At 41.5% G+C, this 17,688-nt stretch overlaps 2 protein-coding genes across 4 annotated transcripts in view; one reads left to right on the top strand and one right to left on the bottom strand.

The window, feature by feature from the left end:
- Positions 1-11,786, top strand: part of RARS (arginyl-tRNA synthetase) — a 37,507-nt gene extending 25,721 nt beyond the window's left edge. The window contains exons 10-15 of the mRNA XM_026660878.1: positions 3,921-4,099; positions 4,796-4,905; positions 6,537-6,642; positions 9,023-9,195; positions 10,566-10,813; positions 11,561-11,786. Coding sequence (XP_026516663.1) covers positions 3,921-4,099; positions 4,796-4,905; positions 6,537-6,642; positions 9,023-9,195; positions 10,566-10,813; positions 11,561-11,670 — 926 coding nt within the window. The 3' untranslated portion in view covers positions 11,671-11,786. The remainder of the gene's footprint in view (positions 1-3,920; positions 4,100-4,795; positions 4,906-6,536; positions 6,643-9,022; positions 9,196-10,565; positions 10,814-11,560) is intronic.
- A 4,432-nt stretch (positions 11,787-16,218) lies between these two features.
- Positions 16,219-17,688, bottom strand: part of LOC112103221 (rho GTPase-activating protein 7-like) — an 84,220-nt gene continuing 82,750 nt past the window's right edge. For all 3 annotated transcript variants that reach the window (XM_026660854.2, XM_024194871.3, XM_024194872.3), the window contains exon 14: positions 16,219-17,305. In XM_026660854.2, the coding sequence (XP_026516639.1) occupies positions 17,188-17,305 (118 nt within the window). In that variant the 3' untranslated portion in view covers positions 16,219-17,187. The remainder of the gene's footprint in view (positions 17,306-17,688) is intronic.

Here is a 17,688-nt window from a genome sequence, read left to right as displayed (position 1 = left end):
GTCGTGCGGGGGGGGAGTGGCACTATATGTGAAAGAAAATGTACAATCAAATGAAGTAAAAATCTTAAGCAAATCCGCATGTTCCATAGAATCTCTATGGATAGAAATTTCATGCTCTAATAAGAATATAACATTAGGGATCTATTATCGACCACCTGACCAGGACGGTGATAGTGATGATGAAATGCTAAGGGAAATTAGAGAGGCTATCAAAATTAAGAACTCAATAATAGTGGGGGATTTCAATTATCCCCATATTGACTGGGAACATTTCACTTCAGGACGAAATGCAGAGATAAAATTTCTCGATACTTTAAATGACTGCTTCATGGAGCAGCTGGTACGGGAACCCACAAGGGGAGAGGCAACTCTAGATTTAGTCCTGAGTGCAGCGCAGGAGCTGGTCCAAGAGGTAACTATAGCAGGACCGCTTGGAAATAGTGACCATAATACAATAGCATTCAACATCCCTGTGGTGGGAAGAACATCTCAACAGCCCAACACTGTGGCATTTAATTTCAAAAGGGGGAACTATGCAAAAATGAGGGGGTTAGTTAAACAGAAGTTAAAAGGTACAGTGACTAAAGTGAAATCCCTGCAAGCTGCATGGGTGCTTTTTAAAGACACCATAATAGAGGCCCAACTTCAATGTATACCCCAAATTAAGAAACACAGTAAAAGAACTAAAAAAGAGCCACTGTGGCTTAACAACCATGTAAAAGAAGCAGTGAGAGATAAAAAGACTTCCTTTAAAAAGTGGAAGTCAGATCCTAGTGAGGCAAATAGAAAGGAGCATAAACACTGTCAAATTAAGTGCAAGAATGTAATAAGAAAAGCCAAAGAGGAGTTTGAAGAACGGCTAGCCAAAAACTCCAAAGGTAATAACAAAATGTTTTTTAAGTACATCAGACGCAGGAAGCCTGCTAAACAACCAGTGGGGCCCCTTGATGATCGAGATACAAAAGGAGCTCTTAAAAACGATAAAGTCATTGCGGAGAAACTAAATGGATTCTTTGCTTCAGTCTTCACGGCTGAGGATGTTAGGGAGATTCCCAAACCTGAGCTGGCCTTTGTAGGTGACAAATCTGAGGAACTGTCACAGATTGAAGTGTCACTAGAGGAGGTTTTGGAATTAATTGATAAACTTAACATTAACAAGTCACCGGGACCAGATGGCATTCACCCAAGAGTTCTGAAAGAACTCAAATGTGAAGTTGCGGAACTGTTAACTAAGGTTTGTAACCTGTCCTTTAAATCAGCTTCTGTACCCAATGACTGGAAGTTAGCTAATGTAACGCCAATATTTAAAAAGGGCTCTAGAGGTGATCCCGGCAATTACAGACCGGTAAGTCTAACGTCTGTACCGGGCAAATTAGTCGAAACAATAGTTAAGAATAAAATTGTCCGACACATAGAAAAACATAAACTGTTGAGCAATAGTCAACATGGTTTCTCTAAAGGGAAATCGTGTCTTACTAATCTATTAGAATTCTTTGAAGGGGTCAACAAACATGTGGACATAGTGTACTTAGATTTCCAGAAAGCCTTTGACAAGGTCCCTCACCAAAGGCTCTTATGTAAATTAAGCTGCCATGGGATAAAAGGGAAGGTCCTTTCATGGATTGAGAACTGGTTAAAAGACAGGGAACAAAGGGTAGGAATTAATGGTAAATTCTCAGAATGGAGAGGGGTAACTAGTGGTGTTCCCCAAGGGTCAGTCCTCGGACCGATCCTATTCAACTTATTCATAAATGATCTGGAGAAAGGGGTAAACAGTGAGGTGGCAAAGTTTGCAGATGATACTAAACTGCTAAAGATAGTTAAGTCCAAAGCAGACTGTGAAGAACTTCAAAAAGATCTCACAAAACTAAGTGATTGGGCAACAAAATGGCAAATGAAATTTAATGTGGATAAATGTAAAGTAATGCACATTGGAAAAAATAACCCCAACTATACATACAATATGATGGGGGCTAATTTAGCTACAACAAGTCAGGAAAAAAGATCTTGGAGTCATCGTGGATAGTTCTCTGAAAATGTCCACGCAGTGTGGAGAGGCGGTCAAAAAAGCAAACAGGATGTTAGGAATCATTAAAAAGGGGATAGAGAATAAGACTGAGAATATATTATTGCCCTTATATAAATCAATGGTACGCCCTCATCTCGAATACTGTGTACAGATGTGGTCTCCTCATCTCAAAAAAGATATACTGGCACTAGAAAAGGTTCAGAAAAGGGCAACTAAAATGATTAAGGGTTTGGAACGGGTCCCATATGAGGAGAGATTAAAGAGGTTAGGACTCTTCAGCTTGGAAAAGAGGAGACTAAGGGGGGATATGATAGAGGTATATAAAATCATGAGTGATGTGGAGAAAGTGGATAAGGAAAAGTTATTTACTTATTCCCATAATACAAGAACTAGGGGTCATCAAATGAAATTAATAGGCAGCAGGTTTAAAACAAATAAAAGGAAGTTCTTCTTCACGCAGCGCACAGTCAACTTGTGGAACTCCTTACCTGAGGAGGTTGTGAAGGCTAGGACTATAACAGCGTTTAAAAGAGAACTGGATGAATTCATGGTGGTTAAGTCCATTAATGGCTATTAGCCAGGACGGGTAAGGAATGGTGTCCCTAGCCTCTGCTTGTCCGAGGATGGAGATGGATGGCAGGAGAGAGATCACTTGATCATTGCCTGTTAGGTTCACTCCCTCTAGGGCACCTGGCATTGGCCACTGTCGGTAGACAGGATACTGGGCTAGATGGACCTTTGGTCTGACCCGGTACGGCCTTTCTTATGTTCTTATGTACAGTTAAGCTAGTCACGTAACACTGTAACATCAAGATGCACCAGCACCTTAGCTTGGTCCTAATTAGTGGGGGCAATTCTTTCCATAGTAAAACTTCCAAGGGCCTACTCCAGCCAGGTTGGGGTCCTGTGACACAAAAAACATTGTGAAGTGACAGACACACTCAGTTCCCATTGACTTTATTATTGTCATGAATGAAAATGGGGCACAAATAATTTACAGGCTCCCTCTCCTAAAGATCGCCTTTGCAGATTTCTCCCTGGTCTTAGCAATACTTAATCTCTATCCATCCGTAGGCCCCAGGTAGCCACACTTATAGCTTGCTTTTGAAAACCACTGTGTTATTGATCGCTATTGGTTTCCACATGCTGCCTCTTTTGGGGTGTTTTTTTCCCTTCAAATCTCTCACTTCCCAAACACCCTCTTCACTGTTGCACTAGTACATCAGGATACCAACTTATAATGGTTTTAAAATCAAGCTAGAACTCTCTTAATAATAGCCTATTATTTCACCAGCAAAACTAGATTTGTATAAATCTATGCTCTCTTTGCAAATTATGATTGGTGGTGTGTATTTGTTTTTAAGAAATCAAGCATTTAATGTGACCTGCACAAAATGGGTAGAGTTGTCTTTCAAGAATGTGAATAGATGGGAGCAACTGGTTTTCACAAGATTTAGAGCAGTGTTTCCCAAACTTGGGACGCCGCATGTGTAGGGAAAGCCCATGGCGGGCCTGGCCAGTTTGTTTACCTGCCGCGTCCGCAGGTTCAGCTGATCGCGGCTCCCACTGGCTGCGGTTCACTGCTCTAGGCCAATGGGTGCTGCTGGAAGCGGCGGCCAGTACGTCCCTCGGCCCACGCCGCTTCCAGCAGCTCCCATTGGCCTGGAGCAGCGAAACGCGGCCAGTGGGAACCGCGATCGGCTGAACCTGTAGATGCGGCAGATTAACAAACCGGCCTGGCCTGCCAGGGGCTTTCCCTACACAAGCAGCATCCCAAGTTTGGGAAACACTGCTTTAGAGCATTATCACTTTTTACATGTAGCATCTAACAGCGTGCATATTTCTTCAAATCTCTCCTGAATGCTTACTCTCAAATGACCTCTTTCCCTAGGATTTGTACAGATGGATGACGGGCGGAAGATTGTGTTTGTCCCAGGATGCTCTATTCCTTTAACAATCATGAAGTCAGATGGAGGTTTCACATATGATACATCTGACTTAGCTGCTCTTAAGCAAAGGCTATTTGAGGAAAAGGCTGATATCATTGTTTATGTGGTGGATAGTGGGCAGGTGAGTACCCAGACCTCTGCTTTGTTGTTCAGTTAGTCACTAGATACTGCACTAGCCTAGAGGACAGGGGCTAGAAGGTGTTACCACATGATGGCTATTTATTGGCCTTTATATGAAATTATTTGGTAGTTACCGTCCAGTTCCTGATGGGCTGTGGGCCAATCACAGAATTCGCCACCACAGTTTAGACTCGTGGCGAGCTCAGCAGAGCCCAAGGATTTAACACTCAGGGAAACTAAACCATCTGCACATCTAGGTCAGTGCTGAGTCTGAATGGCTGGAGAGAGTGATAAATCTGCACTGTCACTGCTCATGCATGGCCTTATCTGTGGAGTCTCCAGAGCTGTCAGTTGAGTACATTTCACCAGCATTTACATTCACTTAAATGGGAACTGTAAAATGCAGGTGCTGTACTTGTCACACTCTCTTATACCGAGAATTGGGGAGGGATCTTTAAAAGTATCAGGCATTGATACTTTCTGAAAATCAGAATAGTCTGTAGAAACTGATGACAGTGGTGGTTCATCATTACAAGTGTCCTGTGCAATGAGTCTAAAGGTGATCAGTTAAGGAAAGCTTTCTTTTTCCTTGTAATAGCACTCTTGGTACAAAAGCATTATACCAGACTCTCAATGAGAAAAAGACAATTAGAAAATGCAGCTGACAACTGCTTTTTATTTTCCTATTCCTTTGCAGTCAGTGCACTTGCAGACAGTATTCGCAGCAGGTCAGATGATTGGCTGGTATGACCCTGCCGTGACCAGAGTAGTCCATGCTGCATTTGGAGTGGTACTGGGAGAAGATAAGTAAGTTAAATGAATCGCTCATTTCATGGTACATTTAATGGATGCTGTGATTATACTTTGTCAGGCTGTCTCAGCATCAGACAACACAAAAAGAAAAGAAGTCAGATCATATTGCAGTTTTCAGGGTCAGATTCGAGTAGACCCTGAAATATGTTTGAGACATATTCTTGTATGAGGACCTAAAATTCAAATATCACACAAGTACTTGCACTTTGAAAATTTGCTTTACATGTTGACATCTAAAATAATGAAACAACAAAGTTCACTTATTAATGAGTTATTTGCATGTTTGCTGTGACTGTCATTCCATATATTCTGTTACTATTCTATAAAAGTGCACTATTTTTCTGGAATCTAAACAGATAAAGTTTTTGGGGTGTTTTTTTTAAAGCCACCTCTCCATCCAAAATTAACTAGCTCTGCCCTGTTTTCATTTGAGAAAATTCTATCTTAAAAAAAACAAAACAAAAAAAAAAAAGAAAAGATTTCTTGTAAATGAAGTTCATGTATGTCTAAATCAACATTGCAAACCAATGTTTCATTATTCGTTGGTAAAGTAACTGCAAAATAAGTAATCTGAAACTATTTTCCATAAGAAAAATATTTTATATATTACCCTGGCTCAATCATACTGGCTAGATTGTGGGTTTGCCATATTGTTTGGCAAGATTATTCTGTCTACTCCATAGCAAATGTGTTTATAGCTTGTGTTTCTGTTTTGGTAATTGGGAACACCTTAACCACAGAATTGTCCTGTAGGATTCTCTCTGTGAAGGGGATATGTAGCTAATTCAGCATTTTTTTACAGTCCTGTTTTATCCTTTTGCTACAAATAGAAGTATATGTGGCAGTGGCCCACAAGAGTCACAAACTAATTCCAGTATGGCTTGAAATTCTATGTCTGTTTTTTGCAGCTTCACATTGCAATATTGTGACTCTGAGTCACAAGGAACATATCGCATAGCATGTTCAAGTGTTGTACTGTGGGTCAGTGCGATTCCACTCTAAGCTATATCCTCTGTCTCCCTCTTTCTGGTTGGTGAAGGGATGGTTTTTCATTTCTCCTTCACTTCCCCCATCTTCCTTGGGCTGCATGGATATTGAAAGGGATCCCAATGCCCCTATCTCTAGGCCAGTTACTTAGTACTCCATCTCAAGCTCCTTTTCTTCTCTTAGGTGATACTGCAGTCAGACCTATGCATTCTGCAAGAGCTACGTGTAGCTGAGAGTCCACACACTGTCTCCTTGCTGTTGCATTTCAATATTAAAATAGGGGGAAATATTTTGAGCTGTTTTCCTGACAACTGTTTTTGCTCTGATGGTACAGGAAAACTGTCCTACACATATGACTGACACCCTGGCCAGCCAATTGTAAACCTTCTTTTTCTCCAATTAGTTTTATTACAGTTCCCATCCGCCCTTATAGGTGCACCAGTTAGATGCCTGTTTTATACGTTTAACTCCGGGGCGGAGGCCATTGGAATGTGCAGCTGACTCTATTAGACTATTGAGAAATGTGGGCCACCCAAGTAATTGTAAGATTTAGTTCTGCAGGGGCTTGTATATAGTGCTGATTGTGACCTGTGGGGTTTCTATAGAGCCAAGCAGGATTTTTGTCTATGTGCTTTCAGGAAAAAGTTCAAAACTCGTTCAGGGGATACAGTGCGGCTCATTGAGCTACTGGAAGAGGGGCTGAAACGATCAATGGACAAACTGAAGGACAAAGAGCGTGACAAGGTAATTGTGATGGCTTACTTTCCTTCTTGGAAACAAGTATGTGGTGAGTTTCATCATGTACTGGCTGCTTCTGTATAATGGATCCAAGGGGAATATATACAGAGCAAAATTTTCCCCTCCATCACATTGCTCACTTGGCTTATTTTCAGTGTTACCATTCTACTGCATGTTGTGATTAGCAAGCAGCTCTGTTTTACTGCCTGGAATTGTTCTTGACACCAGTAGGAGAGGCTCTCCACCTCTGAAGCTCTTAAATTTCCCTGCAGTGTGGAGTAGACACTGATGCTAATTCCTAATGGATTTAGTGCAATTCTGGGTTAATCGGAGCTGGCAGGATTGCACTGCAGGCAAAGCCTCAGCACTGGCTGGACATTGTAGTTTTGAAACATACAGTGTCTGGGGGCTTGTCTGCATGGGGAAGTTAGTGGGCAGGAAGCTAAGGTGCGAATTGAAAGCACACTAGCTACTCTGTACTCCCGGTGGGGACATGCTGAATGCCCTCGGGCAGTTTAGCTTAATGCACTTCTCAAATGCCTTATGCTACTGTACAAGAAGGCTCCCTTAGTGCACAGTAAGAGGGTCCACATGTGTGCACTAGGTACTCCGCGCTATCTACTGTCGGCTTTTTCCCTTTGGAATATTTATTGCACAGTTGGATCCAGGAGACTAAATTAGGATGTTAAAGCTTCCAGTGCTCGAAGCATTTACTGTAATCATCCCCGCACCGCTCCTTGCTCTGCCTGAAGCTGGTGCAGAATGCTGAGCAACCTGCTCTTCGGGAACAGCTCGGAATCTGAGTTGTCGGAGACTGTCCCAGCATGGTGCCAGGAGCCTTTTGGGAGAGCAGGGATCTTTAATAGGGGAAAAGGGTGAGATATGAGCAAGGTTTAGAAGGGGGCAGGGTGTGAGATGAGTAGGAGAGGCAGAGCCAGCAAACAGGCAGTTGAGGATGATAAGCAACTCCAGGACTTGATCCTGTTGTTTGGAACAGAAATTCTCTTGCCAGCAATAGGTGGGGGAGGTTAGTTAGGTGAGGAGATGTCACAGGCCATAGAAGAGCAGGAGCAAAGATCGATACATTAAAAATTAAAATGAACGTTAAGTCCACCAGGAACCCCGTCTTAGCACTTGCAGAGCTGCTATACCAGTGTCAGCAGTGGCCAACTGGTGGAAACAATTTAAAAAAAAAAGTTGGGGCAGGTCATGTTCCTTGTCTGAGTGAGAGAAGTTCCTGCATTGTAAAACAACGTTAAATCTCCACTGTATGCTGGTGAGATGCAAGGGAGGAACAGCTGATTTCTTAAAGGTCCAGCAGGTGGTGGTAGAATACAGGGTGTAGCCATGTTAGTCTGTATCCACAAAAACAACAAAGAGTCCGGTGGCACCTTAAAGACTAACAGATTTATTTGGGCATAAGCTTTCATGGGTAAAAAACCTTGTTGTTTTTTTGGTAGAACCAGGGCTTTGGAGCGGAGCCCGGAGCTGGAGCGTGGACCAGTAGGTTTTTGCCTGGAGCCGGAGCGGAGCAATTCAAAAATTTGATTGCTCCAAATCCCTGGTTACAACAGCCTCAAAATAGCTTCAAAAATGTATAGCACGGCAGTTTGCTCTTGCATAGCCTTCAACTGTGTTGCCTCGTTACATACTGTATTCCACTATGTGAGGTGATCTAATTTTGAAGAGATCCTCATTTTCTGGAACACAAGTCAAAACTTTCAGATCATTCTGTTATGCTGATGGGGGAAGAAGGATGCCCTTTAGAATATAGGAGAGCATGCTAAACTGTTCCTAAACCTCTCTGAGGTCAATCAGACAGTGGGGCAGTATACTAATTTACAGTTACATGGCATTTTCTGCCTTCCAAAGCACTTTACCAGCAATGCAACTTCACCACTAATTAGGTGGGGGGCCACAACCAACTGACATTTTGGTTAAAGACACTGGGCGCAACCACTAATTTTGCTGTCCATGCAGACACGACAGGGCCTCAGTTTCAAGTATCACAGGAACAACACCTGTATGGGACCTCTTTGGCAGCAGGAAGTATTGTGCTGATCCTGCTGTGTTTCCAGATAATCTAGGTGTCCACCTTATAGTAAGCCTTGATGAAATAGAAAATTCACTTAAGGGATAAGGACATTTAGCTGAACAATCATCAGTGCTTTGAAATGGATTCTTACTAGTTAATTTCCCTCTGGAAAAAGCAGTCAAAGCCCATGAGTTGACCGTGTTTCCCCCCAGCATGTTACTTGGCTGGTGCCTCTAGAATATTTCCTGCTGAGGCCTTTCCGTTTCTCTGGGTTTGTGGTGAAGCAAATGCTGTGTAGGGGACAGAATGGTTACAACTTGGTTTTTCTTTTTTCTTTTTGGTCTTCCATAGGTTCTAACTGAAGAAGAATTGAAGGCTGCCCAGACATCAGTTGCTTTTGGCTGCATTAAATACGCTGACCTCTCCCATAACAGGATGAATGATTACATCTTTTCTTTTGATAAAATGTTGGATGACAGAGGAAATACAGCTGCTTACTTGCTCTATGCCTTCACTCGAATCAGGTAGCGCAAGAGTATTTTGGTTGCTTTAAGACCTAGCTTAAAATGAGTTGCCCTTTAGATTGCAAAAAGTGTAATACACCTCTACCTCGAAATAACGCTGTCCTCGGGAGCCAAAAAATCTTACCACGTTATTGGTGAAACCGCGTTATATTGAACTTGCTTTGATCCACCGGAGTGCGCAGACCCCCCCCCCCCCTCCGGAGCACTGCTTTACCGCGTTATATCCGAATTCGTGTTATATCGGGTGGCGCTATATCGAGGTGGCGCGGTGTATGTCTATGCCATCTTTTATTAACTAAAAATAACAGAATTCCTGGGGAAATCTCAGCTGTGGTCTCCTTTGCTCTCCTGCTGCTTACTCAAAAAAAATATTATTTGTGTTTGGGGCCTTAAGCCTGTTTCATTTTGTTTCCCGAGCTGCTTGCCCTGATGATATCTTTAAATGCCAAAGGAGGAGTCTAGCTGGACCCCTCTGAAAAGCTCTGCCTTGTTTAGTATAAAATATCTACCATGCTTCATAACAGCTTAGCCTGAACTCTGTGCTGGGCTGAAACTTCATCTCCCTTGGTAAATCTGTTATCAGTATTATCAGGTGGTGCATGCTGTGATCTGGGCCCCATATGTTCTGAGAGGGCATGGAAGTGGAACTCCTTCTTGGCCAGTCACTGCAGGCTGTCCTGCCAGCTGGAGGGAGAGCATATCTAATTTTGCTAGCAGTGTGGCCATTGTCTTGTTTTCTGCCTTCATGTCTCGATGGAGCCTACTTAGTGAACATGGTCAACTTCCTCCCTCAGAAGGGGCAGGTCTGTTTTCGGTGCACATGCTCCAGTAATGTGTGGAGACGTTTTCCAGGCAGGCATCTCTGAGTGACATTACAGGGTAGAGCTCTCTCCCAAATGAATAGTTGTGTAGGTTTATTAATAATTACATAGCCCACTCTCACAAGGGAACTGGGCACCACCACCTCTTTTGGGTACCTGTCCCTGCTTCCCTCTCCCATCTGTTACTGCTTTCCCTCTTTTTTTCCACTGCCCCCACATACACTTGAGCCCCCAGGCTTGTTCCCACATCAGTGCCTGGTCACCTTTTAAGCTTCTCATCCACTCTTCCTCTTGAATCCGTGTCCAGCCCCTTGCTGCTTCCATGCACTAATGCCTCCACCCAGTGCATGCCTCCTGCATTAATTGCCTATGTTCTTGCAATGTACTGAATATTCTTCTATGCAGTTCAGGCCATTGTCTAATATCCGATTAAGTTACCACTCCGTAGCTAGATCATTCAAATCAGAACCCCTTTGCTTTCAGCCCTTCAATCCTGTTGCAAAATTCCATACATAAGCATGACCAATGCTGGGCTGTTTTTTTTGTCAGATCTATAGCACGTCTGGCCAACATTGATGAAGAGATGCTGCAGAAGGCAGCTAGAGAAACAAAGATATTACTGAACCACGAAAAGGAGTGGAAACTGGGCAAGTGCATTCTGAGATTCCCTGAGATTCTGCAGAAGATTTTGGATGATCTCTTATTACACACACTCTGTGACTACCTCTATGAGCTGGCCACCACCTTCACAGAGTTCTACGATAACTGTTACTGTGTGGAAAAAGACAGACAAACTGGTGAGTGCATCCCTTAAACTTGCTTGCAGCGAACACATCTCTGTGAGGTTGTAATTGGAGAATTCTAATGATACAATTGATCAGGTTTGCACCAGATTCCAGACTGAAAGGTCATAATATCTAGGAGTGGGGAGTCTTAATTTTGTGTTAAGGATGCTGCTACTACAGTGATTCTTGGTTGCAAGGTAACTAATGCACAAGCATGTCAAGGCAGCTTTTTGTTGTTGTTTCTGCAGAGCTACTGCTAATAGTAAATAATATCTAGTTTTTATGACAAGTGATTTTTATAAACAAGTGCATGTCTTGGCCTATTCAAAAAATAGACCTATTGCCATGTTTGAAGGAGTGCTGTCTGTGGCCCACATTGACTGCTCTTTCTCTGCTTTATAGAAGACTCAACAGTTCCCATTTATATTTAAAAAAGAAATTCATCATATATATAAAAGCAACCTACAAGTGCTCAGAATAAGTTTAGTTTTCCAAGTGCTAGCACACGTAACAAAACTTTCTCAAGTAGAGAAGAAAGTGGGCATTAGTGATCATCTCTCGTGAAAAATGCTACTTGCTGTACCTCCTGGGTGTATTAAATAGTGCATTTTTACCAATCCCTTTTAGTGTAATGGAAGCTACATAATTCTAACTGTACTACATCATGGAAACAGCACAAATGCTGTGACTGTAATGTCTGATTTGTGAAGCTTCCTGACCATCTCATTCAAGCTTGCACTATTTTTCTTTCTTCTTCAGGAACGATAGTGAAGGTGAACATGTGGAGAATGTTGCTGTGTGAAGCAACAGCTGCCGTCATGGCCAAAGGGTTTGACATCCTGGGCATCAAACCAGTCCAGAAGATGTAACTACTTCTGCACTTGGACCTCTTGTATTTTACTAAACTAGTTTTCTTAGCTGTCATAGGAGTCTTATTCAAAACCTACTTTAAAAATAAAAAAGTGCTAACATTGCGTGGATTGAACTTGTGTATGCTGCCCTGTATGTGGGTGGCATATTGTCAGTGTGATGTTTTAAAGGATATGAAACTCTTACACACAGGTGCCTGAATTTATATATCGCACGCTGAATAGGTACATAAAAAACAAGGTCAAGAATGCATCAATAGTGTAACCTGGAAGAGAGACAAAGAGAGAGAACAGAGCTGACAAGAGTTTGAGGGCTGCACCTTTATTAGAGGTGCTTTGTCCAAGCTATTACAATCTGAGTATTGCAACCAAAAGTATTTACAGAAAAGGAACAAAACTGAGTAAATACAAATCTGAGGAAAGTGGTTAAATTCTTATGCATATTAACATTCCAGACTTTCAAAATATATAAAGCTATAGTACCCAAGGCTGCCCTGTGCACACTACGTTGCATAGCCTCATTTAAGTGTTTTTCAATAGCTTAAGCTTAATTCTTTTGAAAGATGCAGTTGTAGACACACCAGTTAGATCAGTGATACTCAGATCACCAGGAGTGCAGGAGACAAAGAGCCATAGTACGTGAAGTCAGTTTCATTTACTATATATTCATATTTAAACAGTATGATGGGAAATATTTAGTTTTTATTTATATTATTCTCACAGAAAAAAGGCCTGACCAAATATTCTTATTTTATCAACTACAATTAAATCACACTTTTAATATCATGAGCTACAAAGAACCACAGGGGAGACAAAGATTTAGCTTATTTTAAGTTCAGTTGAAGCGGTGCCTGTTTTGTATCTAGTACGATCGAGCTTAAGTAGTTTCACCCATCGCTTGTCTTATTCTCACTTATCAGCACCTAGAAAGAAGACAGTTAAAACACTGTTTCTAATACTTATGTAGGGTACAGGGATGTGGCAAAGCCTCCATAAATTATTAGCAGTTGGCACATCTATGTTCTGCATCTGCAGCTGTGCCACTGATGTCTAAGGCTTGTTTTTTTTTTAACTATTGTAAACTAGAAATAGATTAAATAAAGCACCTGCTTATACTGCAGCATAGCATACATCCAGCCAAACAAAAAGTTTCCTCTCAGGGCATTTAAAATCATTAGCTGCTATTGCACAATACTAACCTCTCTCACTTTTCATTGTAAGCATGGTACACTGGACTTTCTAAAGCTTACATATTACAGAGCAATTTTTTTAAAATCACTTGCTGTACCTGTTACAAAATTCAGTATAGCATCCCTGACCATATATTGCTATATTTTCACATGCATTGTCATTGTTTGTGCTCACATCTAAATGTTTAAGTACTTAAGATGTCCGGGTTGCTTAGTATTTTTTTAAAAGCTGCATTAGCATTTAGAATAGGATGCAGTGTACTGGAGGTAGATTGAGACCCAAAGTAGTGCAAAATTATCTCCAAGCCTGGCTCCAGGTTTAGCTGTGTGACTTGTTAGCAGAGCTTTTACATTTTTAATCGCCAGCTCAGGAAAACTTGTCACCACCTATATTTCCAGTGCTGCAATAAAGTTAATCTGGCAGCATTACTATGAGCATGTGGGGCCTAGCGTCTAGTTTTCAGTGGGGTTTAAGAGCAAAATGGTAAAGTAGCATTATTGTGGGTGCTGGTAAGTCTGCTAACATGCGCTCTCGCTCCATAATACCTAAGAACGGCTATACTGGGTCAGCCCAGTGGTCCAGCGACCCCAGCAGCCTGTCTTCTGCCAGTGCCCAGTGCTTCAGAGGGACTGAATAGAACAAGCAAGCATTGAGTGATCCATCTCGAACACTCAGCTTGTGGCAAAAAGAGGCTAGGGAACATGCCACTGATGGACCTATTCTCCATGAACGTAGCTTATTCTTCCTTTGAACCCTGTTAGCATTGTTTTGGCCATCACAACATAAGTTCCATAGGTTGATGCTGAGTCATGGGACGAATAACTTGCTTTTCTTTGTTTTAAACCTGCTGCCTATTAATTTCATTGAAGGCCCCCTGGTTTTTGTGTTATATGAAGGAACACTTCCCTTTTGCCACACCATTCATGGTTTCATAGATCTTTATCATATGTGCCTTGTAGCTGTCTGTTTTCTATACTGAACAGTCCCACTCTTTTTAACCTCTCCTCCTAGGAAGCTGTTCCATACCCCTAATTGTTTTTGTTGCCTTGCTCTGTACCTGTCTCTTTCTTTGCAATGGGGTGACCAACCCTGCATGCAGTATTCAAGATGTGGGCATGCCATAAATTGATATAGTGGTATTATCTATTCCTTGCCTCATGATGCCTAACATTGAAAACAGCTAACAGTGACCAATCCATCCAAGGTCTTTTTCTTGAGTGGTAACAGCTAATGTTGTATGTGTAGATGGGCTTATGTTTCCCAATGTGCATTACTTTGAATTTCATCTTCCATTTTTGTTGTGGAGATCAGTAAGAACCCTTTGTACTGCTTCACTGCCACCTCATTGTTCATGTTGGAATGGTCCCCATACGGATCCGTGGGGCACACCATTCTTTACCTTGCTCCCTTCTGAAAATTAGCCATTTATTCCTACCCTTTGGTTCTGTGTTTTAACCTGTTACTGATCCACGAGGGGCCCTTCCCTCTTATCCCATGACTCTCTTACGATTTTTTTGGTAAAGGACCTTGCTCAAGTATTTTATCAACTGGCTTACCCTCAAAGAATTTCAGTAGATTGGGGAGGTATGATTTCCTGTTACAAAAGCCCTGTTGACTCTTCTGTAACATCTTGTGTTTATCTTTGTGTCTGCTAATTCTGTTCTTTACTATAGTTTCACTCAGTTTGCCTCGTACTAAACTTAGTCTTACAAGCCTGTAGTTGCCTGGATCACCACTGCAGCCTTTAAAAAAAAAAATGGGTGTCACATTAGCTAGCCTCTAGTCAGCTAGTACAGAAGTTGATTGAAGTAGGTTACATATTACCCATAGCACTTTCCTATTTGAGTTCCTTCACAACTCTTTGCTGAATGCCTTTTGCTGACTGATTACTGTTTAATTTATCACTTTGTTCCATAAACCTCCTCTATTGCCACCTCAATCTGGGACAGTTTGCATTGTCACCTAAAACTAATACAGTAGCTCACATCCTCTGCAGTAAAGGCTGAGTCAAAGAATTCACTTGGCTTCTTGACAATAGCCTGCTCTTGCGTGAGTGCTCATTTAACACCTTGGTCCTCCAACATTCCTGATTCTGCTGTTCTCAAACTTATTTTTGCTTTGTGTCTTGTTCTTCAATTTCTTCTTTTGACTTGCCAGAGTTTATGTTCCTGTCTTTTCTCCTCAGTAGGATTTGACTTCCAATTTTTAATGGGTTTTTTTTTTTTTTCTTTTTTTTCTTTTTTTTTTCTTTTCCTTTTTTTTTTTTTTTATCTTGCTTCTTTTTTTTTTTTCTTTTTTTTTATGTAATTCCCTTTTCTAAAGTTAAATGCTACTACAGTGGGCTTCTGTGTGTCCCCTCCTACCCTCCCCCTATGTTGTTAAATTTATATTATGGTTGCTATCAGCAAGTCTTTCAGCTATATTCACCTCTTTGCCAAACATGCTCAATTTAGGACTAAATCAACATTTGCTTCTCCCCTTTTGCTCAAGAACTAGCTGCTCAAGGAAGCAGTTTTTTGACACCACAAATTATTGTCTTTGCTTCCCAGCCTGAGGTGACCTGTACCCAGTCAAATTGGGGATAGTTAAAATCTTCCATTATTAATCTTTCTCCCAAACCCTTTCACAATCACCATCTTGGACAGGTAGGAGGTAAGAATATAGCAGTAGGAATATTTTATTATTGAAGCATAGAATTTTTAGCCATAGAAAGTCTGTTACAATTTGATTCATTTAAGATTTTTATTGTATTTGCCCTTATTCTTTCTTGCACATGTACCACCAGTAGGCCCCCATCCATCAGCTCTATCTCATCTCTCATTCCTAGATATTTTGTACCTTCGTATTACTGTGTCCCATTGATTGTCATCCTTCCACCAAGTTTCTGTGATGTCTATTATATCACTATCCTCATTCAATACCAGACACTTCTCTTAGTACTTACACTTACAGCATTTGGATACAAACAGTCACTTTTTAGCTGTCAGTCACTATGTGATGTAATTGAGTGGAACTCTCTTTCATTTGACTGTCTCTTCAGTTCCTACCTGTGCTTTACCGCTCTAGTTATGTTCAACCACACTAGCTCAGAGCTACTGACTTCTGTACCTACTGTCCAGATATCCCAGCTCTTATATAGCACTAAGAAATCTATTGGTGATACACTGTTCAGAACTTCTACTCGCTGTTGGTAAGACACTGATAACACTCACACCACCATCAGTGTAAGGATGTAACATTGCTACTTTGCATGGCATACACCTAAGCAACTCTAAATCACACCTGCGACTATGAATGAGTTCCAAGACATCATAAATCAAGGACAAGTTAGTTTTACAAGAACACCCCCCCCCCCACACACACACACACAGCTGTATAAAACATTTACCCCTAGGAGTAGCACCTTAATTATCTGTGTACACACACTTTTTGGTTTTCATGATGAGTAGCTTATTAAAGATACATAAGGAATGTTTAACCATGACTGTATTTCAGAAGACAAGCACAATGCCTATGATTGAGCTCAAGTGACTTAAGTTGCAGGTTACATGCAGAAACTGGTTTTTGACAGTCCATTCACATAATTTCTGCTTAGAATTTAGCTTGGTTAGGTTGACTTATGGCCGTTATTTAACAATTGAAATGTATTCCTAAAGCTTCACCATGGTGAAAGTAGGCAACATTCTCAAATGCAGGAACTCTACCCATAACATTAAAACAACCACCCCCACCAGATTTGGTTTTTTATTATGTAAAAAAGAAGTATCAAGAGAGTTAACAGCACATGCTAAAGTATTTAGCTCCCTCTAGTAAAAGGCATAGGTTTTCAGCCCTATTTTCAACTGTAAAGAGGTTAAAATTAACTTCACATCTCCACCACCTTATTCAATAAAAAGAAAATTCAAGAGACATAATACTCTAGAATGCATAAAAGTCTACATCTTATAAAATACTTAATGCATATTTGGAAAAATACCATATTTTTAGTTTAATAACTTACTTTATAACTATAATTTTGAACCAGCATATTTTGTCTTCCTAGATGTAACAATTGCATTTTATAACTTCGTATATATACATACACACATTTGACCTTTTAGCTATCTCTGTGCAGCCAGTTCAAGAACAGCTTCCTGAAACTGGAAAAAGAAAAAAAAAGCAGCTTTATAAAATTACTATTTTACATTACATTATATGCCATTACAAATTACTTCTTGGTTTATTAGTTTTAAAATATAGGCAAGTCTATTGAGTCTATAGCTTTTAAAATGATAGCAGAGGAGCAGTTCATGCCTCCGCACCAGTCTCTGTTTAGAACCAGGTGCTTTAGATTTTCATTTCCTTTGTGTCGTTCCTGAGAGGTTTGAAGGAGTCTTTTATCCTCATCAGTTCTGCAGCACACATATGACCAAAAACTCTGTTGTACCATTCTGTTGTTCGTCCCCTGTAAACCAAGAAGTCGATATATTAGCAGCCCTTAAAATAGGGGTCTCAAACAGGCGGCCTGGCCCACCAAGCTCCCCACGCCCCCCCCCCACCCCTCTGCCTAACCATGGGATTGCCCCCTGTGGCGTTGCGAGCCCCACGCCGCTCTCTGAAGCAGCTGGCAGCACGCCCCTTCGGGCCGGGGGCGGGGGGGAGAGGGAGGTAGGGGGAAGGAGGCAGAGGGCTCCTGCATTGCCTCCTTCCAGGCACCACCCCCCGCAGCGCCCATTGGCCAGGAACAGGGAACTGCGGCCAATGGGAGTTTCGTGGGAGGTACCTAGAGGAGCAGCAAGAGCCATGCATGCACAGAACCCTGAGGGCCCCCCCCCAGGAGCTGCAGGG

This window comes from Terrapene carolina, unplaced genomic scaffold (genome assembly GCF_002925995.2).
Source record: "Terrapene carolina triunguis isolate 2854851 unplaced genomic scaffold, T_m_triunguis-2.0 Scaffold838, whole genome shotgun sequence".
In the NCBI taxonomy this organism is placed as follows: domain Eukaryota; kingdom Metazoa; phylum Chordata; order Testudines; family Emydidae; genus Terrapene; species Terrapene triunguis.
The sequence above is the reverse complement of the archived record's forward strand: the minus strand, read 5'-3'. Positions and strand labels throughout refer to the sequence as shown.